The 24,203-nt window shown below is 41.7% G+C and overlaps 2 protein-coding genes and 1 pseudogene across 8 annotated transcripts in view; all 3 read left to right on the forward strand.

The window, feature by feature from the left end:
* The window catches only part of Nup160 (nucleoporin 160), a 59,558-nt gene extending 45,482 nt beyond the window's left edge, over positions 1-14,076 (forward strand). Inside the window, 4 exon segments of the mRNA NM_001446918.1 lie at positions 1,931-2,072; positions 5,370-5,495; positions 6,943-7,047; positions 9,570-14,076. Coding sequence (NP_001433847.1) covers positions 1,931-2,072; positions 5,370-5,495; positions 6,943-7,047; positions 9,570-9,659 — 463 coding nt within the window. The 3' untranslated portion in view covers positions 9,660-14,076.
* A 1,430-nt stretch (positions 14,077-15,506) lies between these two features.
* LOC120102013 (small nucleolar RNA SNORA44) lies at positions 15,507-15,612 on the forward strand (annotated as a pseudogene).
* Positions 15,613-19,685: 4,073 nt separating this feature from the next.
* Fnbp4 (formin binding protein 4) overlaps positions 19,686-24,203 on the forward strand; it is a 30,148-nt gene continuing 25,630 nt past the window's right edge. For 6 of the 7 annotated variants that reach the window (XR_015682887.1, XR_015682886.1, XR_015682885.1 and 3 more), the window contains exons 1-2: positions 19,694-20,070; positions 20,965-21,057. Coding sequence is in view for 3 of the 7 variants with exons in the window: in XM_087651820.1 (XP_087507946.1) it covers positions 19,701-20,070; positions 20,965-21,057 (463 nt within the window). In the remaining 4 variants the exon portion in view is untranslated. 7 annotated transcript variants of the gene reach the window in all.

The following is a 24,203-nucleotide window of genomic DNA, read 5'->3' on the forward strand; positions in this document are numbered from 1 at the left end:
TTTTAACTGCTGGACCATCTCTCCTGCCCCAGGAATAGTGCTTTATGCTGACCATACTTTTATTTCTTGCTCCTTTTTTAAAAGGGAGAAGGTAATTTGAGGTTTCTCGTTACTTTGAACTATAATTTCACTATGAACCCATCACTGTTCTCAAAGTCTCAATTCCCCTGCCTCACCCTCCTGAGCAATGAGATTGTTTACAGGCCTGCAATGTCAGACCTGCCTTACGTAGAGTTTGTGAGATTTTTTTGTTTTTGTGTTTAAGATTTTTAATTTTTTTTGTTATGGTGTGTGTGGGTGTGTCTGTGTGTGTCTGTGTGTTCAAGTTATAGGAAGTTGTAAGCCACCTGGTATTGATGCTAGGAACCAAATTGGGACCCACTTCTCAAAACCATTACACTGGGGATGGTGTTTGCCATCCTATGGGCTGGAAAGATGGTTCAGGCAGTTCCCACCACTCATGTTGGCTAGCTCACAACCACCTGTAACTGCAACTTCTAGGGATCTGACGCCATATTCTGCCTGGCCTCTACAGATACTTATAGACATGTATATATACACACATAACATATATAGACATAAATAAAAATAAATTTTGTTTTAAAAATGTTTCTAGCCAGTGATAGACATGCCTTTAATCCCAGCATTTGTAAGGCAAAGGTAGGTGATTTCTGGGAGTCCTGGTCTACAAATGGAGGTCCAGGACAGCCAGGGTTGTTACATAGAGAAACCCTATCTTGAAAAAACTTCTAACACATTAACTTGGAAGGACCATTTCAAGTCACAGCTTGTTTTACTCTTTATTATTAGTGGGAGACAGACACAAATGCCACATGTGAAGGTCAGAGAAGTAGTTTGCAGTTAGTTTTTTCCTACTGCTTTAACCTGGGTTCTATAACCTAACTCAGGTCTCTAGACTTACTCAGAAAGTGTCCTTTACCCAGTGAGCCATCTCGCATTGGCTGATAATAGTTTGGGACTTGTTTTTGTTTTAATTTTTATTGGCATTTATTTGGAGAGTGAACAGGTCTGCCTTGGAGTATGTGCAGGTCCGGGGACAACTTTCAGAAGTCAGTTCTCTTGGTCTCCACCTACTGACTGCTGTAATGTAGGCATTGCCACTATATCTGCCTCTGTAGCAGTTCTCTGTTACTAGTTTTAAATACTGAATTAGAACATCAAATTTTTTACATGAGAGACTGGACTTTTAATAGGCTCAATAGTTATAAGTATTTGCTCCTCGTCCAGAGAACCAGATTTGGTTTGCAATGTCTATATGGTAGCTTATAACATAGTTCCAGGGAGGATCCAACACCTTCTTTTGACCTTCATGGGTACCAGAAACACACTTTGTGCATATATATACATGCAGACAAATATTCCTATACAAAGGAAAATGTTTTTGTTGATTTCTACGTGAATGTATTGTTTGGTCAGTTTTGGGGACCAAGAGCAGTGATATGAGCCAATTCCTTTTTTTCTTTAAACTCCTAACCAAGGAATTAAATAGAAAAGTAAATCTTAACTTACTTAATTTTAAAATGTTTTTATTAGCTAATCTAATTTCTAGTTACCATTTAGCTATATTATCAACTCAGTTGTTAGCTGGAGAGATAACTCAGCAGTTAAGAGCATATACACCTTTTATGGAGGACCCTAATTTGATTCCCTGGTACATGGTGGAAAAGAGAGTCAATTCCCAAAAGTGTTCTGTAATTTCTAAATGGATGCTATAGCTTATGAGCCACACACAAGGTGGATGGGTGGAGGTGTGGGGGGCGAACTTCGGTATTGTCTGCTTATGATCCCAGCACTCACAAGAGTCTTAAAAGTCTTGTCTTCACAGTAAGGCCTAATTCCTTAACTAAGTAATTAGTTTCTAATGAACTAATAGAATAGGAGTCTGAACTCCCTTGTCCTTTTTTTCAAGTGCTACAGATGAAGCATGGAGGCTATTATCAACTTACTTGGAAAGATACAAAGTCCAGAATAACTTGTATCACCACTGTGTGATTAACAAGTTGTTATCTCATGGAGTTCCTCTGCCTAATTGGCTTATAAATAGTTACAAGGTACGTGATATTGAGGTGGGGTAATAATTTGGGAAATTGCTGACTTACAAGCCAGTTGTTGTGACAGTACTTGGGAGGTGGAGGCAAGAGGACTTCAAAGATAGCCAAAGTGAATTCAGGGCTAGCCTAGGCTAAATGAGGCACTGTCAAAAGAAGTGGGAGATAAGGGAGAATTCACTGGCTTAAATGCTTTGATTCTCAATCATCTCTAACAGGACTAAAACAGTTTATCTTAATTTCCACATATAGAACTGAGGATTTCATAGGCTAGTAATTAGATTAATACCTAGTTCTGTGCTCATAAATAGTGAGCTCATAATTAGAATAAAGAATATATTTCATGGAATAGTATCTACTGTCATTGCTTAAAAACTTGACAGCAATGAGTAAAATGTTTCCCAGTTAATAACAGTGTATCTTTGACTGAGAGGTTTACCTATTAGTCTGTTGTCTGTTCCATGAAGAGGTACCTGGGCAGGTTAGCATTTTAGAGAAAGAAGATTTTGCTCACAGTTTTATAAACTAAATGTCCAAGAACACATGGCTCATTATTTTGGCCTCCAGTAAGAACCATCTGTGCTGTTACAGCTTATCACAGTGTGGTGGGAATGAACAGAACATAATATGGTCATGTCATCAGACAGGAAGCCAGGGGGCAATACAGCCTCCCTGGTCATTCATAACTGCTCACTCTCCTGAGAACCATCTTAATCTCTTCAGAGTGGAAAGATACCCTCCTTAATCTAACATCTCTCACTGGGTCCCATTTCTCAAAGGTTCCTCCAGTCCCTATGCTACCATATCGGGGGCCAAACCTCCAACATATGATTCACATGTGAACTATACAAGATCATCTATAGCAAAATGGTTTGAATGGTAGCTTCTTTAAAATGTCGATTCCTTGGTCTTATGTCAGACTACAAAGTCCAGTTACCTGGAGCCAGGAACCAGAACTCCACATTTTGACAAACTTCTGTTTTTGTGGTTGGTTGGTGGGTTGGTTGGTTGGTGGGTTTGGTGGATTGGCTGGTTGGTGGGTGGTTGGGTGGGTGGGTTGGTTGGTTGGTGGGTTGGTTGGTGGGTTGGTTGGTTGGTGGGTTGGTTGGTGGGTTGGTGGGTGGGTGGGTTGGTTGGTTGGTTGGTGGGTTGGTTGGTTGGTGGGTTGGTTGGTGGGTGGTTGGGTGGGTGGGTTGGTGGGTTGGTTGGTAGGTGGGTGGGTGGGTGGGTTGGTTGGTTGGTGGGTTGGTTGGAGAAAGGGTCCCACTGTAGCCCTAGCTAACCTAAAACTCACTGTCAACCAGGCTGGGCTTGAACTCAGAAATCCACCAGCCTCCACCTCCAGGATGGGGAATAAAAACGTATAACACTAAGCCAAGTTGTTACTGTTTTAATGCTTCACAAGCAGTTATGAATGACCAGGGAGGCTGAATTGCCCCCTGGCTTCCTGTCTGATGACATGACCATATTATGCTCTGTTCATTCCCACACACTGCAGTAAGCTACGATGTAAGATCACAGCTTCATGAATGTATATGTTCTTTATCATTCCAGTTTTAGTATATATGCTGCTGAGCCAAGAGCTTCTGATTTGGTTTAGACGGACACTTATTTAACAATAATATCTGAAGCACTTTCAGTGGGATATGGAATCTGAAAGTTATTAATAGTAAAATTGGTTAGATATTTCTAATTACAGATCTTAGAAGGCTGCGTAGAGGATTACTATAAGTTGAAGGCCAACCTGGCTGGTCTAATAGCAAAACCCTGTCTCAAAAAAAAAACAAAAACAAAAAAACAGTGGAAAAGCAGCAGTTCGGTTGGTAGAGTGCTTGCCTGGCATGTAGGAAGCATTGAGCTCAAGCCCTGCATAAAGTAGATGTGGTCCACATAGAGTGTCAAAAGCTTGAGGTCAGCCTTTGCTACATGAAACCTGCCATATAAAAGGGGAAAAGAAAGTAGAGAAAGGGGTTGGGGATTTAGCTCAGTGGTAGAGCGCTTGCCTAGCAATCGCAAGGCCCTGGGTTCGGTCCCCAGCTTCGAAAAAAAAAAAAAAGAAAGTAGAGAAAAATAGCTAAAGTGGGAAAAGTAAAATTAAGATTACATCAGAAGAGAGGAGGCATCCTCACTACACTAGAGTACAGGATCCTACTGTAATAAAGTACAGAGGACCCAGACATGGTGGCTCATGCCTTTAATCTAAGCACTTGGGAGGCAGAGGCAAGTAGATCTCTCAGATTGAGGCCAGCCTGGTCTACAGAGTGAGTTCCAGGATAGCCAAGGCTACACAGAGAAACCTTCTCAAAAAAAAAAAAAAAAAAAAAAAAAAAAAAAAATCACAGCATTCTCATTGTCTTACTGCTGTGAACAGACACTGTAACCAAGGCAACTCTGATAAGGACATTTAATTGGGGCTGGCTTACAGGTTCATAGGTTCAATCCATTATCATCAAGGCAGGAACATGGCAGCATCTAGACAGACATGGTGTAGGAGGAGCTAAAATCTCTACATCTTGTTCTGAAGGGAAACAGAAGACTGACTTCCAGGCGCTCGAATGAGGGTCTTAAAGTTCATACCCACAGTGACACACCCACTCCAACAGGGCGACACCTAATAGTGCCACTCCCTGGGCCAGGCATATTCAAACCACCACACTCATAAAAAAGCTTCAGAACCGAGGGTGCTTTCTGTCACCTTGAGTAATACAGAGTTAAAGCTGTGCTGATTTTGCATTTCGTTATTTCTGAGAATTAATGCATATATCCTGTCGCTTTAGTGCTCAGCATTCCTGAGAAAACATGTTGACATGACTAATGTAAAACTCAAATGGGGACAAGTTAAAACATGTCTTAGATCACAAAACAGAAGAAAAAAACCACTTAGCAGACGTGTTACAGTGTGCCTGGGGGAACTGGGCTCATGGGAACTTTAGATTTTACTCTAAGGAACAGACGGATAAACTCAGGTGCTCACTCACACTAAGAACCTTTTTTTAAATTGGTTGGTTGGTTGGTTGGTTGGTTGGTTGGTTGGTTGGTTGGTTGGTTGGTTGGTTTGAGGCAGGACTGTGTAGCTCCACCTGCCTAGATGTATATAAGTTGGAATAAAAGTGTATTGAAAAAGTTAATAGGAAAACCTGACTATTTGTTGATATGGAAGCAAACAACATATGTTTTGGTAATACATTTAGGTGTTCGTGCGTTTGGTTTCTTGGATAATTTCCAAACATTCTGAAAGCAGCACTGTTAAGCTCTGTTTCAAAGTGGGGTAGACATGATTATAATTGTTGCTTTTTACAGAAAGTCGATGCTGCTGAGTTGCTTCGCCTTTACCTGAACTATGACCTTTTAGAAGAAGCCGTGGATTTGGTCTCTGAATATGTAGATGCTGTATTGGGAAAAGGACATCAGTACTTTGGAATTGAGGTAGTGCATATGAGTGTTTCCTTTTGCTTGTGTGTTATCTCACTAAGGAAGTATCTAAAATAAATTGCATATATTAATATGCTTAGCCTTTACTAAGTATATTATTTATAGTAAGTATATATTTAGTTATATAGTGAAATGTTGATTCTCCAAGAATCTCTAGGTTTTTTGGCTTGATATTTTTTATTTGTTTTTAAGATTTATTTTTAATCATGTGTGTGTGCCACATGCCTGTGGGTTTCTGAGGAGGCCAGGGGTATGGGGTCCTTTGGAATTGGAGTCACAGGTAATGGAGAGCTGCCTAGTAATACAGGCGCCAGGAGCTGGAGTCAGGTCTAGAAAAGTAATGGACTTTTTTTTTTTTGGAGACAGGGATTCTCTATGAGAACTCATTCTGCAGACCAGGCTGGCCTAAAACTCACAGAGATCCACCTGCATCTGTCTCCCTATTGCTGAGATTAAAGGCATGTGCCACCACCACCTAGCCACCCTTTTCTTTTTTCTTATGTATTTTTATTTTTCTCTCTCTTATTAGTTTAAAATATTTTATAATTTTTTATTAAATTATTTTTTACATTCCAAATGTTGCCCCCCATCCAGTATCCCCCACCACGAGTTCTTTACCCTGTCCCCTTTGCCTCTAACAGAGTGTTCCCCCAGCCACCCCTACCTCATCACCACCCACCCCCAACACTCCCCTTCCCTGGGGCATCAAATCTCTACAGTATTAGGTGCATATTAGGGTTAGTTGATACTGTTGTTCTTTCGGTGGGCTTGCCATCCCTTTTAGCTTCTTCAATCCTTCCTCCAACTCTTCCATAGGAGCCCCAACCTCAGTCCAATGCATCTGTCTCGGTCAGCTGCTGGTAGAAAGTCCCAGAGACCTCAGATGGGAGAGGTTCCCAGGTCTCAAAATGGGTGTGACCTTAGCTGAAATACCCAACAGTGAGAACCTGAAGAGATTGCCTCCAGTACATAAACAGGGCCCCTAGTAGAGGGATGGGGTCACCTACCTATCTTCAATCGTTTTGTTCCTGTCTAAAGGAAATTCAGGGACAAAAATGGAACAGAGACTAAAGGAAAGGCCATCAAGTTATTGGCCCAAATTGGGACCCATTCCATGGGCAGGCACTATGTGGCCCCAAATTGAATTCAGTTACATAGGTAGCAAATGCCTTTGCTATCTCACCAGCTCCATACAATTTCTTGGTTCTTTTTTTTTTTTTTTTTCCCGGAGCTGGGGACCGAACCCAGGGCCTTGCGCTTCCTAGGTAAGCGCTCTACCACTGAGCTAAATCCCCAGCCCCTCCATACAATTTCTTAATGGTGGCACGGGGGTGGAGTTTAAAGTATTTCATGTATAGAGTCTTGCAAAAGCAACTACCTAGAAGAAATGGTCTCATTTTAATAAATTTTCTTTCCTTTATTAAATGACATTTTCTTTCAGTTTCCACTGTCAGCAACAGCCCCGATGGTGTGGCTCCCATACTCTTCTATTGACCAGCTTCTCCAGGCTCTGGGAGAGAACAGTGCCAACAGTCACAACATTATAGTGAGTAAACTCTTGTTATCTTCAACAGCTCTCCACTGGCAAGGACACGCTAGAGCATGAGTACCACGTCTCTAGGAAGAGAGGGAGGACAAAGTCATTATTGCCCCTACTGGGCTGCACCGCCACCCCTTTATAAATAAGGGTCTAAGCAACCATGTCCAAAAGTCTTAAGAAATCATGTGGGCTTCAGGAATACAGAGACAATGACTTTGACTTAGATTTCTGTATTTATTTTATGTGAGTACACTTTAACAGTCCTCAGACACACCAGAAGAGGGCATCAGATCACATTACAGATGGTTGTGAGCCACCATGTGGGTTCTGGAAATTGAACTCAGGGCCTCTGGAAGAGCAGCCAGTGCTTTTAATCACTGAGCCATCTCTCCAGACACCGACTTAGACTTTTGAAAAGGTGTTTAGCATAGCAGACAGACAATAAAATAAACAGTAGTATTTGCTTGCTCAATCATTATTTTTTTTTTTTCGGCGCTGGGGACCGAACCCAGGGCCTTGCGCTTCCTAGGCAAGCGCTCTACCACTGAGCTAAATCCCCAACCCTTGCTCAATCATTATACAGATGACTTTTGTTTACTAAAGTGTCTCCTAACCCTATCAACTAAAACTAATGAAACATAGTTGTAAACCACTTCCTACAGTAGTACACACCTGCGTCCTAGCTACTGCGGCATAGGCAAGGAATCAGTCCCTTGATTTAGCAGTTCAGGGTCAGCCTAGGCAGCATAAGAAGATGGCATCTGGGCAAGGCTGAGTAAAGCGTTCATTCAGAGTATGAGCTGCTTGCTTTGCTTGTTGTCCAAACCCCGTCTGCTTTCAATGCTCCTCTGGATGTTGTAGTTTTCTCTAGCTGCTCTCAAGCTTAGGATTTCCTACCCTGTGTTTCCCACCCGGGGCTGGGGTACAGGCATGTGAGACCACACTAAACTGTTTTTACAGTGTGGATTAAACAAGGAAGAAGGCAAGACAGTCCTAAAAGTTAGTTGCTATCAGCTGGACCTATCAATTTAAAATAAGCACAATAAATATTAGTCTTATAATTTACTGTGGAGCTAAATAACTATTAAATCAGTTGCAGTGTCTCATTCTGGAATTCTTTCATTAAAAGTTCTGGTACGGGTATGGAGAGGTGGTTCAATGGTTAAGAGCACCAGCTGCTCTTCCAGAGGACCAGGGTTCATTTCCCAGTACCCACATGATAGCTCACAACTATCTGTAACTCCAGTTTCAGGGGATCTGATGCTCTCACACAAACATACACATTCATATAGGCAAAACACCAATATAAATGTAATAATAAATTGTTTAAAGTAATTTGTTTAAAATAAAAATAAGTTGTTTAAAAAAAAATTCTGGGGGTCAGGGATTTATCTCAGCGGTAGAGCGCTTGAAGGCCCTGGGTTCAGTCCCCAGCTCCGAGAAAAACAAAATAAAATTCTGGTGTTGACTCACACCTTAACCCCAGGACTTGGGAGGCAGAGGTAGTCGGATCTCTGAGTTTGAGGCCAGCCTGGTCTACATAATGAATTCCAGGATAGCCAGGGCTACATAGTGAGACCTTGTCTCAAAAAAAAGTGGGGAAAAAAAGAAAAATACTGATGTGGCCTATTGTGGTAGAACACAGTAGTAGGATATGGAGAAGAAGAGGCAAGAGGGTTGTGAGTTTGAGCATACATTTTCATAAGCACAGCATTGTGGTGCACAGCTTTAATCCTAGGGAGATAAATAATCTGCGAGTTAGGGCCAGCCAGGGTTATGCACCAAGACCTTGTCTCGAAGTGAAACAAAAACTGGTGTGCTTGGGGTTGGGGATTTAGCTTAGTGGTAGAGCATTTGCCTAGCAAGCGCAAGGCCCTGGGTTCGGTCCCCAGCTCCAAAAAAAAAAGAAAAAAAAACTGATGTGCTTGTCTCATAAATAAATTAATATATACAGATACACATGAAAATTACAAATATACACAGTGGTGTAACTGAGTTGGAGATAATCGCTCAGTAGTAGAGTCATTACCTAGTGTACATAAGTGTTTGAGATCCACAAGAACACAAAATTGTGGTTTGCAGCTGGGTGTGATGGCCACTGGGAGGCAGAGGCAGGTGAATCTCTTGAGTTCAAGACCAGCCTGATCCACAGAGTTCCAAGACAACCAGAACAGGACTACACAAAGAAGCTCTGTCTTGAAAAAAATGAAAAAACAGCATCAGCAAAAATAATAATACTATATTTTGCATATTTAGAAAATGTATTACGGGGTTGGGGATTTAGCTCAGTGGTAGAGCGCTTACCTAGGAAGCGCAAGGCCCTGGGTTCGGTCCCCAGCTCCAAAAAAAAGAACCAAAAAGAAGAAAATGTATTACAAAAACAAGAATGATGATTACATGTAGCAGAGAAGGGTCAGTTCTCTGTAAAATCTCAGAACAGAATAATGAAGCAGACAGCTAACGTCTCTCATAGGTTGTCAGTCAGACTCCACTGTTGTGTATAATGACTTCTTTCTTTTCCCTTACAGCTGTCCCAGAAAATTCTTGACAAACTAGAAGACTACCAACAAAAAGTCGACAAGGCAACACGAGATTTACTGTACCGCCGGGACTTGTGATTGGGATAGCTGCTCAGCCTTTGTAACCTTGGTGCCTCTTAGGCTTAAGACTACTCTACAGAGACCCTGTCCTCAGGGCCAATTTTGATGACTGTAAATGATGTGTACGGCGCCTGAGTCTGCATTCTGCACAACATAAGAGAACAAAAGTCAGGACCGACCCTGTGCTTGCTTGTGGTGCTAACACGGTTTCTGCTTTTCAAACTTCGTCTCTAACAGCTGCTTTTGTATATGATTCTCAACCTTTTTCAGAGTTTATATTTTTTTAAACTACCGAAGCCATCCTTTATCTGCAAACAAAAAAGTCACCTTCACTTTCCATAATAGCTATGATTGTTGGCTTGTTATAGCTGACCACCAAACTGTCACTGTGTATCTTCTCATTTTTCCTTATCTTTTTGTATTTCAGTGGGATTGATTTGGTCCAGAACTGACATATATTTTCTGTATTGCAAACAAAGGCTAGTGGTTTTACATACTCCTTTCATTATTTATTGTAGAGTTTTCATGTGACCTTCAATAAAGTATTAGGTGATATGCATAGATTAAGCATAAATTATGACCACCTTTTTAAGGAAAATATATTTTGAATCTGGCTCTAAAGCTAAAGTTGAGTAAATATCAGAAAAAGATTAATGTCCACCATCTATAAAAGAAACAGATTTTCATTTTCAAAATGTATTTATGTGATTTACTAATCAAGCTGGACTTGATCCTACAGTTAGTATGATAATATATTGGACCAAAACAGAATTTTATTGGTCAGAATCAGAAACATTCGTGCAAACAGACTTTGGGAAAGGTGAAAAATAATAAAAATATCCTTTGATTTTATTCTGTATATTAAGATTTATCTTTCAAGGGAACAGTTATACACTATTTGAATGAATGCCCTTTGGCTTTGTGTTTTTTATAAACTTTAGAATTTACACTATCCACAACCTAGTTGTGTTACATAGTTTACAGCTCTACAGTGCTTAATATGGCATGCTAGGGATTGGCCCCGTGATTCAGTCGTAGTCTGAAAATAGCAAACCCTGTTTCAGCCATATCTGAAGAGCAACAAGTAAGAGGACACTGGTGCTGCCTCAGCAGTTCACACAGCACTGACGCTTTCCCTGTGCTGACCCTCCTGTCAAAGCAGTCTGATCTTCCATTTACCTCTACCCGTCTCATTGTGATTCCAGCCAGAGCAATGGGAACTTGTGCTCTCACACAGTTTGCACGCCACTGTGGGTCTGTGTTTGTGTTTACTGTACCCTTTGAGATTTTATTAGTCCACAGTATTATGACCTTTGCCTGTTTTTGGTGGTTTTTTTTTTTTTCCTACTCTTGTGATTTTTCTGTCAGAAAGTATTATTGAAAGGTTCTCTGAGAATCTAGAGAAATGGCTCAGTGGTTAGGCAGGCTGGCCATGAGTAAGTTCTGTTGGGCCAGGAGTGTGGATCTCACAATAGAACATTTGCTTAGCAGATCCAAGGCTCTCAATTGCCAGCCTCAGAAGGTATGTAGTAAAATGGAACTGCAATGGCTGTAAGAGATGTCGTTTCTGTTATACTGAATTTGGTAGGGCTGGCTGCCAAGGCCTCTGTTTAACCCCAATACCACAGAGGGAGAGGGAAAATGATAGTAGCACTGAGTTCTCATACTGATAATTTTTACCAGCTATATTATTGTAGCCCCAATGTTTGCTATACAAATCTTGTGTAGTGTATACAAACAACACTATTTTAATAATTCCTTTCCTTTGCCAGCCTTCCTCACTAGAGCTTAAGATCCTTGGGGTCTGCCAGGATAAGTGTTGACACACCTTTAATCCTAGTGTTCATGAGGCAGAGGCAGAGGCAGGAGGACCTCTGTGAGTCTTGAGACCGGCCTGAGGTACATAGTGAGCTAGGGCTACGTAGAGAGACCCTGTCTCAGAAAAAAAGAAAAAGAACCATTGGATTAGTCGTCACCAGTTCAGGACCAGCCTTTGTCCCTATTGTGACTCCCTCAAGTTAACTATTTAGTACTTCTCAAAGTCCTGGCTATTTTGTCTCCTAAAACTTCACTGAACATGCAGGGTAAACAACCGTTCAAAAAAAGAGAAAACAAAATTACAGGCTTGGAGAGATGGCTCAGCTCTTAGGAGTACCATAGTTCAATTCCCAGTATCACCAACAACCAGCTCTTAAGCTCCAGGGAATCTATAGCCTTCTGGTCTCCTGAAGAACCTGTGTATGTAGAACAGAGGCAGAGACAAGTGGATCTCTGTGAGTCTGAGGCCAGCCTGGTCTACATAGTAATACCATTTCAAACAACAGCAATAGCAAAAACTACAGCAAATGTACCTCAAAGAAAGACCTTTTCCATTTCCCCCAACATAAGGTTTCATGTATCCCAGGCTGGCCTAGAACTCACTATAACTGAAGATGACCTTGAATTTCTGATCCTTTTGCCTCTGGCTCTGAAGTGTTAGGATTAGTTATAAACCACCACATCCAGTTTATGCAATGTTAGGATCCAATCCAGGTCTCTGTATACTATAGTCAAGTACTCTGCCAACTGAGCTGCAGCCCAAGCTCTAATTGAAGACCTTAATTGACTGTTTGAGGTTATAGAGTCAAGTAACTCCCCATTCTGTGAAACATGCTGTAGGGCTAGTGAGTGTTGTGTCAGTAAAGTGTCAGCTTGATGACCTGAGTCCAGTCTCCTAGAACCCAGATTTTAAAAGGCTAGACATAGTCATATATGCTGGTAATGCCCATGCTGGAGGATAGAGACATGGATCCTGGGGTGCTGGCCAGCCAGACTAGCCTACTTGGTAAGATCCAGACCAGGAGAGATCTTGACTCAAAAACAAAACAAGGACAGCTCCTGCAAAATGGCACCTGAGACCTGACCTTGACCTCTGGCCACCATATACATTTATATACATAGAGGTAAACTCACAAACAAATATGTATAATGTTGAGCTCAGTGGACGTTAATTTTTAGCAAGAGAGGGGCCTAGCAAGATGGCTCAGTCGGAAAAGGTGCCTTCTGCCAAGCACAGTTTGGTCCCCAAGGTAAAAGGTAAAAGACAACCAATTCCTGCAAGTAGTCCTCTGACCTCAACACATGAGGCACATGCATAACACACACACACACACACACACACACACACACACGAATCTAAAAATAAATGTGAAAAGCAATTTGCACTGGGTAATGGTGGTGGCACATTCCTTTAATGCCAGCACTCAGGAGGCAGAGGCAGGTAGATCTCTGAGGTAGAGGCCAGCCTGGTCCTCAGAACAAGTTCCAGAACAGCAAGGGCTACACAGAAACCCTGTATTGGGGAAAAAAAAAAAAAAAAGATAAAGGAAAAAATTCTCAGGCTGGAGAGATGTCTCAGTGATTGAGAGCACTGACTGCTCTTCCAGAAGCCCTGAGTTCAAATCCCAGCAACCACATGGTGGCTCACAACCATCTGTAATGGGATCTGATGCCCTCTTCTGGTGTGTCTGAAGACAGCTGCAGTGTACTCACATATAATAAATAAAAATAAAATAAATTTTCTGGTTGAGGTTAGCTTCTGTCTCATTCTCAGGTTCCTTTAAAGTCAGGTAACTTTGTTTCAGATTAGTGGTGTGGAACACTAACTAAGTGACTTTGGTTTTGGTCAGGCATAGTACAGGACCTAAAGCCAAAGCAAGTGTCTCCTGTAAATACCACTGGCAGAACAAAAGCTTAAACCCTGAGTTTAACCCTGATACTTTCAGTTATCTGCAGCACAACAAAACTAGGGGAGGAGGAGACCGTGGCATCAAGTCGATTCACAGAATCTCCTCACTTCGTCCTCAGACTGTTGCAAACACTAACACTCCTCAAATGAATATGGATAGAATTTATATTTAAATAGCAAAAAGAAAAGTCTACCCATGAACACAGTGTAAATAAGATACCTTGATACATTTTCCATTAGCACATAGTTTTTATTACAAAATTTTCTAAGTTTGAGTGTTTTACCTGAATGTATATATGTCCATCATGTGTGTATCTGATGACCATGGGGCCAGGAGGAAGCATCAGAATCCCTGAAACTGGAGTTAGAGATGGTGGTGAGCCCCCAGTGTGTGCTGGGAACTAAACCTGGGTCTTCTGCGTGAGTATTTCAACCACCGAGCCCCGTCATAGAACTTCTAAAGTGTCCTTTAATCTCCCCTGTTTTTCCTAGTCATAGTACCTAAAACCATAGGTATTCCTGTATTGCTGGGTTCTGTATATACCCCTGAAAATTAGATACTTTAATGTATAAATAACTTGCTGACTTCTCATTGTGTCTACTCAGAATTCTGTAAGTAAAAAGCCAATTTATTGTGCAATGACCTATGATTTGAATATAGGTATTTCAATAAACCAGGCTTCATGGTTTAAATGAATCTCCATAAAACATGCAGAGTCAAATAGTGTGGTATTATAAATAATCTGGTCTTTGTTTTTGGCTCCTGGCATAGAACTTCAAAACCTTTGAAATTCCTCAGCTGTGGGAATTTGTTTAATAAGTTGAGTCTTGGTAAGTTCCTAACTAGCTTCCAAAATACAGCTGCTCACCAGAAGACAACCACAAGATTAGAGGGTTGGAACTTTGAACCTGCCCAATTTCCTGGGAAGAATGAGAGAGCTAGGACCTGAGTCCAATCTTGTGGCCAGCAATTTGAGTAATGGTGCCTTTGAAATCAAATTCCTTAAAGAATCCTCAAGCCGGAGCTTCCTACATGGTAAACTAGGAGACTGATGCTTTGGCTACAGAGGGAGGTTAAATATAAGCCAGGATCACACACACACACACACACACACACACACACACACACACACACACACACACACACACACACACTGAAAAGTAGAAAACATTCAAATGATGCTCATTTGTCATGCTTTTAGTTTTTTAATTGCATACTGAGTAATGAGATATTTTTCCATAATTTTCCATTTTGTTAATCCTCTTTCCTTCCCATTGCCTCTCCCCAAGCCCGTTGTCTCCCTCTCCTCCCTTAGTAACCCTCTCCTGCTTTCACCACACCTATATTCGGTCCCCAGCTCCGAAAAAAAAGAAAAGAAAAGAAAAAAAAAAAAAAGACCTCTGTCTACCTTCATGGTCCCCTTTCTAGTATCATGGCCTACATGCACACACACATGCACACACACATACACACACACACACACACACACACACACAATTTCTTGACATATCTAAAAACTAACGTCTGGGATCCATGTATGAGAAGAAATGTGGTCTTTTCCTGAGATCAGGTTGTATCACTCTGGTAATTCCCAGCCTCATCTACTTTCCTCCAACTGTCATGATCATGATTTGGCTTTTCTTTCTTTTTTTTTTTTTTAAGATTTATTTATTTATTTAAAGTACACTGTAGCTGTGTTCAGACACACCAGAAGAGGGCATCAGATCTCATTACAGATGGTTGTTGTTACTGGTATTTGAACTCAGGACCCCTGGAAGAGCAGTCAGTGCTCTTAACTATTGAGCCATCTCTCCAGCCCTGGCTTTTCTTTATAGCTGAATAAAATTCCATTGTGTATTTAACTAATCCACTCACATGGTGATGGACATAGAAACTGACTCCATTTCATAAGACTTTCTGATAAGACAAGAATTGACAAATACAGTTACATGAAGTAAGAGAGCTAGGTAGCAATTTAAAAAAAAATTATCAACAAAGAAAAGAGACAGCCTAAGGATGGGGGCATTCTTTGCCAGTTTTGCTTCAGGCAGGGGTTAATATCTAGAATAGACCAAACCCCCCCCCCAAAAAAATCTTCCAGTCAGTAAATGGGCTAATGATTGAGCAAGACAGTCCTCAAATTGCCAATAAATATTTTAAAAGTGCATGCCAGAGTAACGGAGAGACTTTGACAGCCCAGGTTATCACAGTGCCTGCTGTTGCCACTCAGCTCTCCTATATGTTTTTCCACTGGAGTTATGAGCTGTCTGTCCTTCTGTCCTGTGGTATTCACAACAAACTTTCCTTCTGCAGTGTGCACTTGGGCGGTTCTTGGAAGAGTGAGGAGACAGCCTGTCAGCCTCTGCTCATTAACCTAAGGACCATGTGACCAGTGAGGTGGCCATCTTGTGATTTGGTCTGCATTATTTGTTGGAAAACTGCCACAAGAAGATCACACTGGGATTTAGAAGTTTCTGGCTAATACTTAGCCAGGTAGCCTTTTGTGGCCAGATTGGTCTACAAAGAGAAACAGCATTTTGGAAAAGTGAAATACCTTTGTAACCTAACATGCAATTGGTTCAATAAAGACTTCAAATTTCAAAAAAAAAAAAATATTTTAAAAGTGGTCAACATTCTTAGCCATCAGAGAAATACAAAAATACTTTGGGATTCAATTTCACTCCAATTAGAATAGCTAGCACCCAGAAAACAAGTGCCTAAAAAATGTTGGTGAGAATGGAAAAGGAAAATCTTTACTCACTGTTAAGAGAAATCAAACTTGTACAGTCATTACAAAAGTTTCTCAAAGAGTTAAAAATAGAGGTGGGATGGGTAAGTGGATAAAAGTCCTCACCCCAGACCTGAATTCAGAAGGAAAGAAAAGACTCCTGAAAGTTGTTCTCTGACCTCCACACTTGTACCAGATACATGTATGGCCCCCCAACAGTCAATCATTTTCTTTTTATTAATATCATAGATAGGGTGTTACTGCTGTGAACAGACACCATGACCAGGGCAAGGCTTATAAAGGACAACATTTATTTTGTTTTTTGGGGGTTTTTTTGGAGCTGGGGACCGACCCAGGGCCTTGCGCTTGCTAGGCAGGCACTCTACCACTGAGCCAAATCCCCAACCCCATAAAGGACAGCATTTAATTGGGGCTGGCTTACAGGTTCACAGGTTCGGTCCATTATCATCAAGGTGGAAACATGGCAGCATCCAGGCAGACATGGTATAGGAGAAGCTGAGGATTCTACATCTTCATCTGAAGGCTGCTAGTGGAAGACTGGCTTCCAGGCAGCTAGGATGAGGGTCTTAACCCCATGCCCACAGTGACATACCTACTTCAACAAGGCCACACAACAAATGCCAGACCCTGGGCCAAGCATATACAAACCATCACAATTAACAATAAGGCTAGTGAGATGATTCAAACAGCTAATAGTGTCTGCTCGCAAGCCTAATGAGTTCAGTCATGCCTCACATGTGAAAAGAAGAACCAATTTCTGCAAGTTGTTCTCTGACCTCCACACACATGCTGTGGCATGCATGTCTAAAAGAAAATAATAGGCTTTTACTGTGTATTACAGGCTGGCCTTGAACTCCAGGGATCCACCTGCCTCTGTCTCTGGATGTAGTATATTTTTATATATATATAAAATTACACTACACATTTGCCATATTTTACTGCCACTCTTCCCAAGAAATACATCAGAAAGTTGCTAACAATTTCAAAACAGTTAATTATCCTTTTCTTCTGTTTTTCCTCCAAAGCTTACGACAAATCTCAGAATACTTTAATAATTCAGAGTCTTCATCCCCTAGGTAAGAAAACAATCTTCTAATTTATTTCAAGTTTGTATATGCTCATTCATTCATCTATTCACGTTTTTGTATTTTAAGATTATTTGCTGAATGTTTTTCATGTTCCAGAAAGTATGCTTAACAGACACAGGAAACAAATGAATGCAAATAAATCAACTCACTGTTCTTGTGGATTTTGCACTCAGTAATCATTAGCAATTGAACCCAAAATTGGGCTGTTTACCCTGTAAGGTTATGAGAATCAGATACGAATCTGCATTTAAAGCTATTAGTTATTAATACATAGTCAACAGCAAATAAAAAATGTTAGATTTTTTTAGTGTGCTTGGTTAGTGTGCAGTTAGCCTCTGTGGCTATAAAAAATTCCACCAGTTATTTCTTTTTTTTTTTTTTCTTTTTTTCGGAGCTGGGGACCGAACCCAGGGCCTTGCGCTTGCTAGGCAAGCGCTCTACCGCTGAGCTAAATCCCCAACCCCACCAGTTATTTCTTAAACTTAATTTAGAGAGAGAGCTGGGTATCACATTATTGTCAAGTACCAAGAGAGGCTTGACAGTGAGGAGCAAAAATGCTCAATACTCAGGAAGATCTTATCTGACTGGACCTTGGAGGAATGAATTTTGACATGTGATGCAGTATTTAGTGCAACTAGACTAAAGGATAGATTTAAATGAGCAGAATGAGGCTGGAGAGATGGCTCAGTAGTTAAGAGCACTGACTACTCTTCCAGAGGTCCTGTGTTCAAATCCCAGCAACCACATGGTAATTTACAACCATCCGATGTATCTGAAGATAAATAAATCTTAAAAAAAAAAGATGAGAGAAATGAATGGGAAATATCTTCAGAAAGGACAAAGGTCTACATATTGATAGAGAGGAGGTCACAATTCTCTGTGGTCTCATGACTTGTTACTTTTATTGACCTGAAAACATCTACTTATACAAAAATTTAGTAGGCTTCCTATTCCACAGACTCAGTTTACTGATTGTATTCTGTGCTGTTACCACATCTGTATCCATGCCTATGTATTTCCATTTAGTCCCTGTCTCCCCTGTACTGTCTGACTCACAAAGGAGCTCTTCAGTGAGGCTGGAGCTTTTGAAAATCTATTGTATTTCTTAAAATATTGATGGCAATATGGCTTCTCAACTCTCATAGTGTGTGTAGGTTTATTTTTATTTTGTGTGTACATCTTTCAAATGCATACACACACACACACACACACACACACACACACACACACCCCACAAGCATGGTTGGTGCCAGAGGTCAGAACAGGGCAATAGATCCCCTGGAACACAAATTACAGTTGTTGAGTGTTACAGTTGTGAGTCTCCATGGGAGTACTGGGAATTGAAGGTCCTCAGGAAGGTCAGCCATTGCTCTCAACCACTGAGCTCTCTCTCTAACCCCAGATTTTGTTGTTTTTGTTTTGAGACAGGGTCTCACTAGGTAGTCCTAACTCTAGAAGAACTCACAGATCCACTTGCCTGGCCTATTATTCTCTCTTTAATAACCCATCCCCATACATCTTCTCCAGATTTTTGCTTGTATTATTATTTTTATTATTATTATTACTATTACTATTATTATTTATTGACAAGATCTTACTTTGTAAGCTCTGGTATTATGTATACTTGTAGTAATTCTCCTGCCTCCATCTCCACTGAAATTATAGCCATGAACCATGACAACTAGTTCTCCTAGTATTTTAGAACACTTCAGTAGCTCTCCAGGAGTGCACCACCTTTTAGACATTTATCTTTCACCTTCTGACCCGCTGTCATTAGTCTAGAAGCAATTAGAGATGGAAGCAGTGGGTCCTGGACAAAATCAGCATTACCTTGCTTGGCAACTATCTCAGGGGAGAACATTAATGTCACCTGCCTCTAGGAATGGGGAGGTTTCTTCAACAAGCAAATAAGACTCAAAATTTAAAGAGCTCAACAACGCCTGCCTCAAGGTCTTTCCTTTAGCTAGAAGTGGAGGAAAGGGCAGAAAGTAGTGTTTGCGGAAGTAAAATAGGATGAGGTAAAGCTTCTGTATTCCATAAGAACAATTTGGCCTTTTACAAGGTCCAGTCATTTTCCCTACTAATCAGGTCATATTTTCGTTTTAAGAGTCTACTGATGTATAAACACCCAGCATCGTCGTTTAATACTATACCCAAAAGAAGCTACAATAACCAAGAGAACTTGCAGAAGGGTCAAATGTATCTTTATCTTTCTCAATAGCAAATGCAATAAGCCGCTGAAAACAGCCGAAAGATGGCGGACAAAGCCCTAAAGAAAAGACTTTGCTAACAGCGCACGGCCGATATCCAATCTAAGGAAGTCGCACAAACTGAGGGCCCTTCCGCGTCATTGGCTGGACGTCCTGTCTCTTCCTTTTGCTATTGGCTATTGATGCCTTCTCAAGTCAAAACAGCCAATCGCCTTATCCCTGAATAAAGCCCACCCACTGTGGATGGAGCAGAAACGTCGTAAAGGCACCCGGGCTCAGGCCGCATGCGCAAGTGCACCGCGCCGGTTAAAAGCGGGTCTCCTCGGGAGGCGGTGCCGCGGTTCATGAATATTGATTACGCACCGGGGCGCCGTGCGCCCGCCCCTCTAATCTGCCGTCGTTCGCTGCTCGCGCTTGGGCTCGTGATGGGGAAAAAGTCCCGGGCGGTACCCGGCCGCAGGCCTATCCTCCAGCTCTCTCCACCGGGTCCTCGGAGCAGCACCCCGGGCCGGGATCCCGACCCCGATCCGGATCCCGAGACCGATTCGACGGCTGCGGCGACTAGCCAGTCAGTGCCGGCAGCTGCGACGGCAGCGGCCGCGACGTCGCCCGCGGTGCCTGCCACCGCTGCCCCAGAGGACTCGCCTTCAGAAGGTAAGGGCGCGCGAGAGGGGCCCTGCCTTTATTTGGGACGTCCGAAACTCGAGCACGGGGCTTGCGGCCTAGGCTCCCAGGTGTCTCTTCCAACCCGGTGAAGAAAAATAACCCAGGCGGGTGAGGTGCACCTCGGCTGCTTGCGATTTGGGGCCCGCGGGACGGCGGCCGCGGACTCTGGGAGCCGGAAGGCCGGGCCCGGGCTCATCTGAGGCGCCATTGCGGTGCAGGGGTTTCTCCCGGGAACCTGTGCAATCCACCGAGGCTTGGGACCCCAGATGTCCCCTAGATGACCCCTTCGATCTTAATAACGCAGAAGATGGAGGGCAATTTCCACGTGCGAGCCTTAAGGCGGTTGAACCTAACCTTCTCTACGTGTCACACTTGGTTTCGTTTTTGTTGAAATGGAGACACCACTCTTTAGAAGTGAACAAACCCTTGTTTTTTCTTATGCCAGACAAAGCATCGGTAACCCCAGACTTATGGGCAAGTGACAAAACCTGTGGACTTTTCTGGAACTGTGTTTGGGTGTAGAGTAGCAATTACAGGGATTAAGTGCCGGAAAAGATATACTATACCAAGTATTAAGAAATCAAGTTAATAGGAAGTGCATTATGTGTGGAAACATGCAGATGTATTTGTGCATGTTAATTGTTAAGTGCCATTGCAGGTGCCATTTTCATAGTGTTCACATTCTTACTGTCGATATCACTAAATGAATGGAAGATTCTAGGTCAACTTGGTTTTCATCCCCTTAGTTTGTATCAGTGATACACACTGGTTTTTTAAGTTGGTGGGATCCAGGCCAGAAAAGGGTCAAGTTTTGGGTTTTGTCTTGTTTTTTCCCTGGCCCACTGACCGACTGCAGTTTTCTTTTGTTCATTTCAAATACAGATGAACAGGAAGTGGTGGTGGAAGTCCCAAACGTTGTCCAGAATCCTCCCAAACCAGTCATGCCCACCAGACCCACAACCGTTAAGGCAACAGGTAGAGATTTTTGTTGTTTTAACTTTTCTTTAAAAATATCTTTTATTAAGTTAAAAGTGTGTACTTGGATTGTTGGGTGGTTAAATGTTGCTGATTTGTTATTTCTCATAAAAAGTAACTCAAGTTTTTCTAGGATTGGGGTTGCATGTCAGTGGTAACATGCAAGGCTCTAGGTTCCAGTCTCAGCTTAAAAAAATGGATTAACAAAAATTTTTCTTAAAGACTTGCTGAGTACAAACTTTAAGTAACATGAAAGTTTATTTACTTTTGGTTTATTTACATCTATACACACAAGCTTGCATGCTTCTAAGGCTGCACACTTAATACCTATTTTTTGAGAGTCTCAAGTGAACATGAACCTAAACTGTTCAGCTAGATGGGCTGTAAAGAGAGTTCTTCTCCCCCAGTCTGTCTGTCCTGACCGCTTCACCCCCAGCTCTGTGGTTACACATGAGTGTGCCTCATACTCCGCCAAAACAGGGGTTTAAGGGATCCGAATGCAAGTCCTTAGGCATTTTACAAATTGAGTCGTCTCTCTGATGGCTTTTTGGTCCTTTTGTGTTCTTTGGGAGCATCAACTATGCCTTACTTTTCGTTTGACCCTTACCGTATTTACTCATTTGATTCCCCCCCCCCCTCCAGTGACTCATGGTCCATGCTGGCCTAGAACCTTCTATATAGCTGAGGTTGGCCTTTAGCTATTGATAACTGCTGCCTTTACTGCCCAAGTATTGTGATTACAGGTGTGCTTCACTACACCCAGCTCATTTAACACACTGCCTGGTTGGTACCAGTCAAATATTTATGAAGCTGACAGTCCTCTTATATATCCCCGACCCTGTACAGTTTGCCAGTCCACTCTGCTGAAATATTTGCAGCAGTGATTATCTTGGCAAGCCTGAGTTCAAGTCATCACTCAGGACAGTTATTGAACTGAAACGTACTCATGTATATGGATCTACTATAGTCCTGAGTTGCTTGGGGCTTAAATTTTACATATATATTTTAAATTATATGTAGAGGGGGAGAGAGAATTTTCACATTGGAAAAGCAATTTTATTTTGAAGGTTAAAGTTTTTTTAAAACTTATTTTCTTTTGACATTTGCCTTCATGCCAGAGGAGGGCATCGGATCCCATTACAGATGGTTGTGAGCCACCATGTGGTTTCTGGGAGATGAACTCAGGACCTCTGGAAGAGCAGTCAGTGCTCTTAACCACTGAGCCATCTCTCCAGCCCCAATGATTTTTATTTATAGATGTGTGTCTGTCTGAGTGTGTGCTGAGTGTGGGAGCCTAAGGAGACCAAAAGATGTTAAGATACCTTGAAGCTGGAGATGAAGATGGCTGAGCTCCTCAATGTGGGTTCTGAGAACCAAACTCTGGTCCTTTGGAAGAATAGCTATCTTTCAAGCACAGATTACAGTATTTTAATATTAAATATTTTATAATTATAGTAACTTTCTTCTTAGTCTAAAATTTGTTTTGAGAGAGACTTCACTTTGGTAACCCTAGGTGACCTCAAGCAGAGCTCTGCCTGTCTTTGCCTCCCAGGTGCTAGCATTAAAGGCCACGATGTCCAGTCCAGTTATGTTTGTCTGGATGCACTTTAGTTCGTGGAACTTTCCCTTCACGGAACAATCACTACTTACTTTGTTATTACTCAGCTGCTGTACTCTGACTGGCTTGGGTGTGTAGGATGTTCTACTTTTTGAGACTGGGCTGCCTACCATTTGTATAGTTCAGACTAGCCTAGAAGTCACTAACAGTCCTTTCTTGACCACACAGTAGGATACTGTTTTAGCCTAAGTGCTAGAATTGCAGACATGTGCAATACCTAGCTTTGAATAGATATTTAATTACCAAATTCTGTTATTTTGAGAGTATGAGGTTCAGTGATCCATGGTATATTTTGGGGAAGGTACAAGCATATGTAATTTTATTACTATGAAGGGTTTGGTAGGGATAGAAACTGTATCTTAGGGGTTTATTGCTATGGAGGACACCATGGCCCAGGCAGCTCTTACAAAGGAAAACATTTCATTAGGGCTGGCTTATAGCTTCAGAGAGGTTCAGTGTCATTATGGCAGCACACAGGCACACATGGTGCTGGAGGAGGAGCTGAGAGTTCTACCTTTTGATCTATAGGAGCCAGGAGGAGACCTGTCTTTCACAGGCAACTAGGAGGAGGTTTTGGATCACACTAGCCAGATTTGAGCATATATATGAGACCTCCAACCCTGCCTCTATAGTGACTCTCCTCCTCTAACAAGGTCACACCTCCTATTAATGCAACTTCCCATGGACCAAGCATATTCAAACTGCCACAAACAGGGTGACATTGTGTAGTTCTGGCTTGCCTGAAACTTGCTGACTTTGAATCAAGTGCTAGGATTAAAGACTCCTTGAAGGTGGCTGGAGAGATGGCTCAGCGGTTAAGAGCACCCGACTGCTCTTCCAGAGGTCACGAGTTCAATTCCCAGCAACCACATGGTGGCTCACAACCATCTGTAAAGAGTTCTGATGCCCTCTTCTGGTGTATCTGAAGACAGCTACAGTGTACTTATATATAATAAATAAATAAATCTTTAAAAAAAAAAAAAGACTCCTTGAAGGATATTTAATGGCATTCTTTGTGTTTGGGTATTTTTTAATTTTACTTTCTTGAGAATTTCACACTGAATACAATGTATTTATATTATTTACACTCCTCCTTCCCCCTTTTTATGTGTTATTTTGTTTTTGAAACAGGGTCTCATATACACCCTTGGCAGTTCAAGAATTTATATAGATCAGGCTGTCCTTGAGCTCAGAATTCCTGGGATTTATGACATGGACCATCGTGCCAGGCTTTTGTTCATCTTGCTTAGTTGCCTTACTACTGAGGATAGATACTTGTGCCACCATGCCCAGCATTGCTGTGTACGTGCAAGCGTGCGTGCATTTGTGTGTATGTGTTTACGTTATGATTGAATCTAGGATCTTATATACTCTAAGTATATATCTATTAATTAATCCTATGTCCTAATCTTGGTTTTGATTATTCTAACTTTGGAATTAAGTTCTGATTGGTAAATAAACAGGATGTTAACTCTTTGATTACAGAACCACTGTTGGGGCTGGAGGGATGGCTGAGTGGTTAAAAATA

This window comes from Rattus norvegicus, chromosome 3, assembly GCF_021556685.1.
Source record: "Rattus norvegicus strain SHRSP/BbbUtx chromosome 3, alternate assembly SHRSP_T2T, whole genome shotgun sequence".
NCBI classification, from domain to species: Eukaryota; Metazoa; Chordata; class Mammalia; order Rodentia; family Muridae; genus Rattus; species Rattus norvegicus.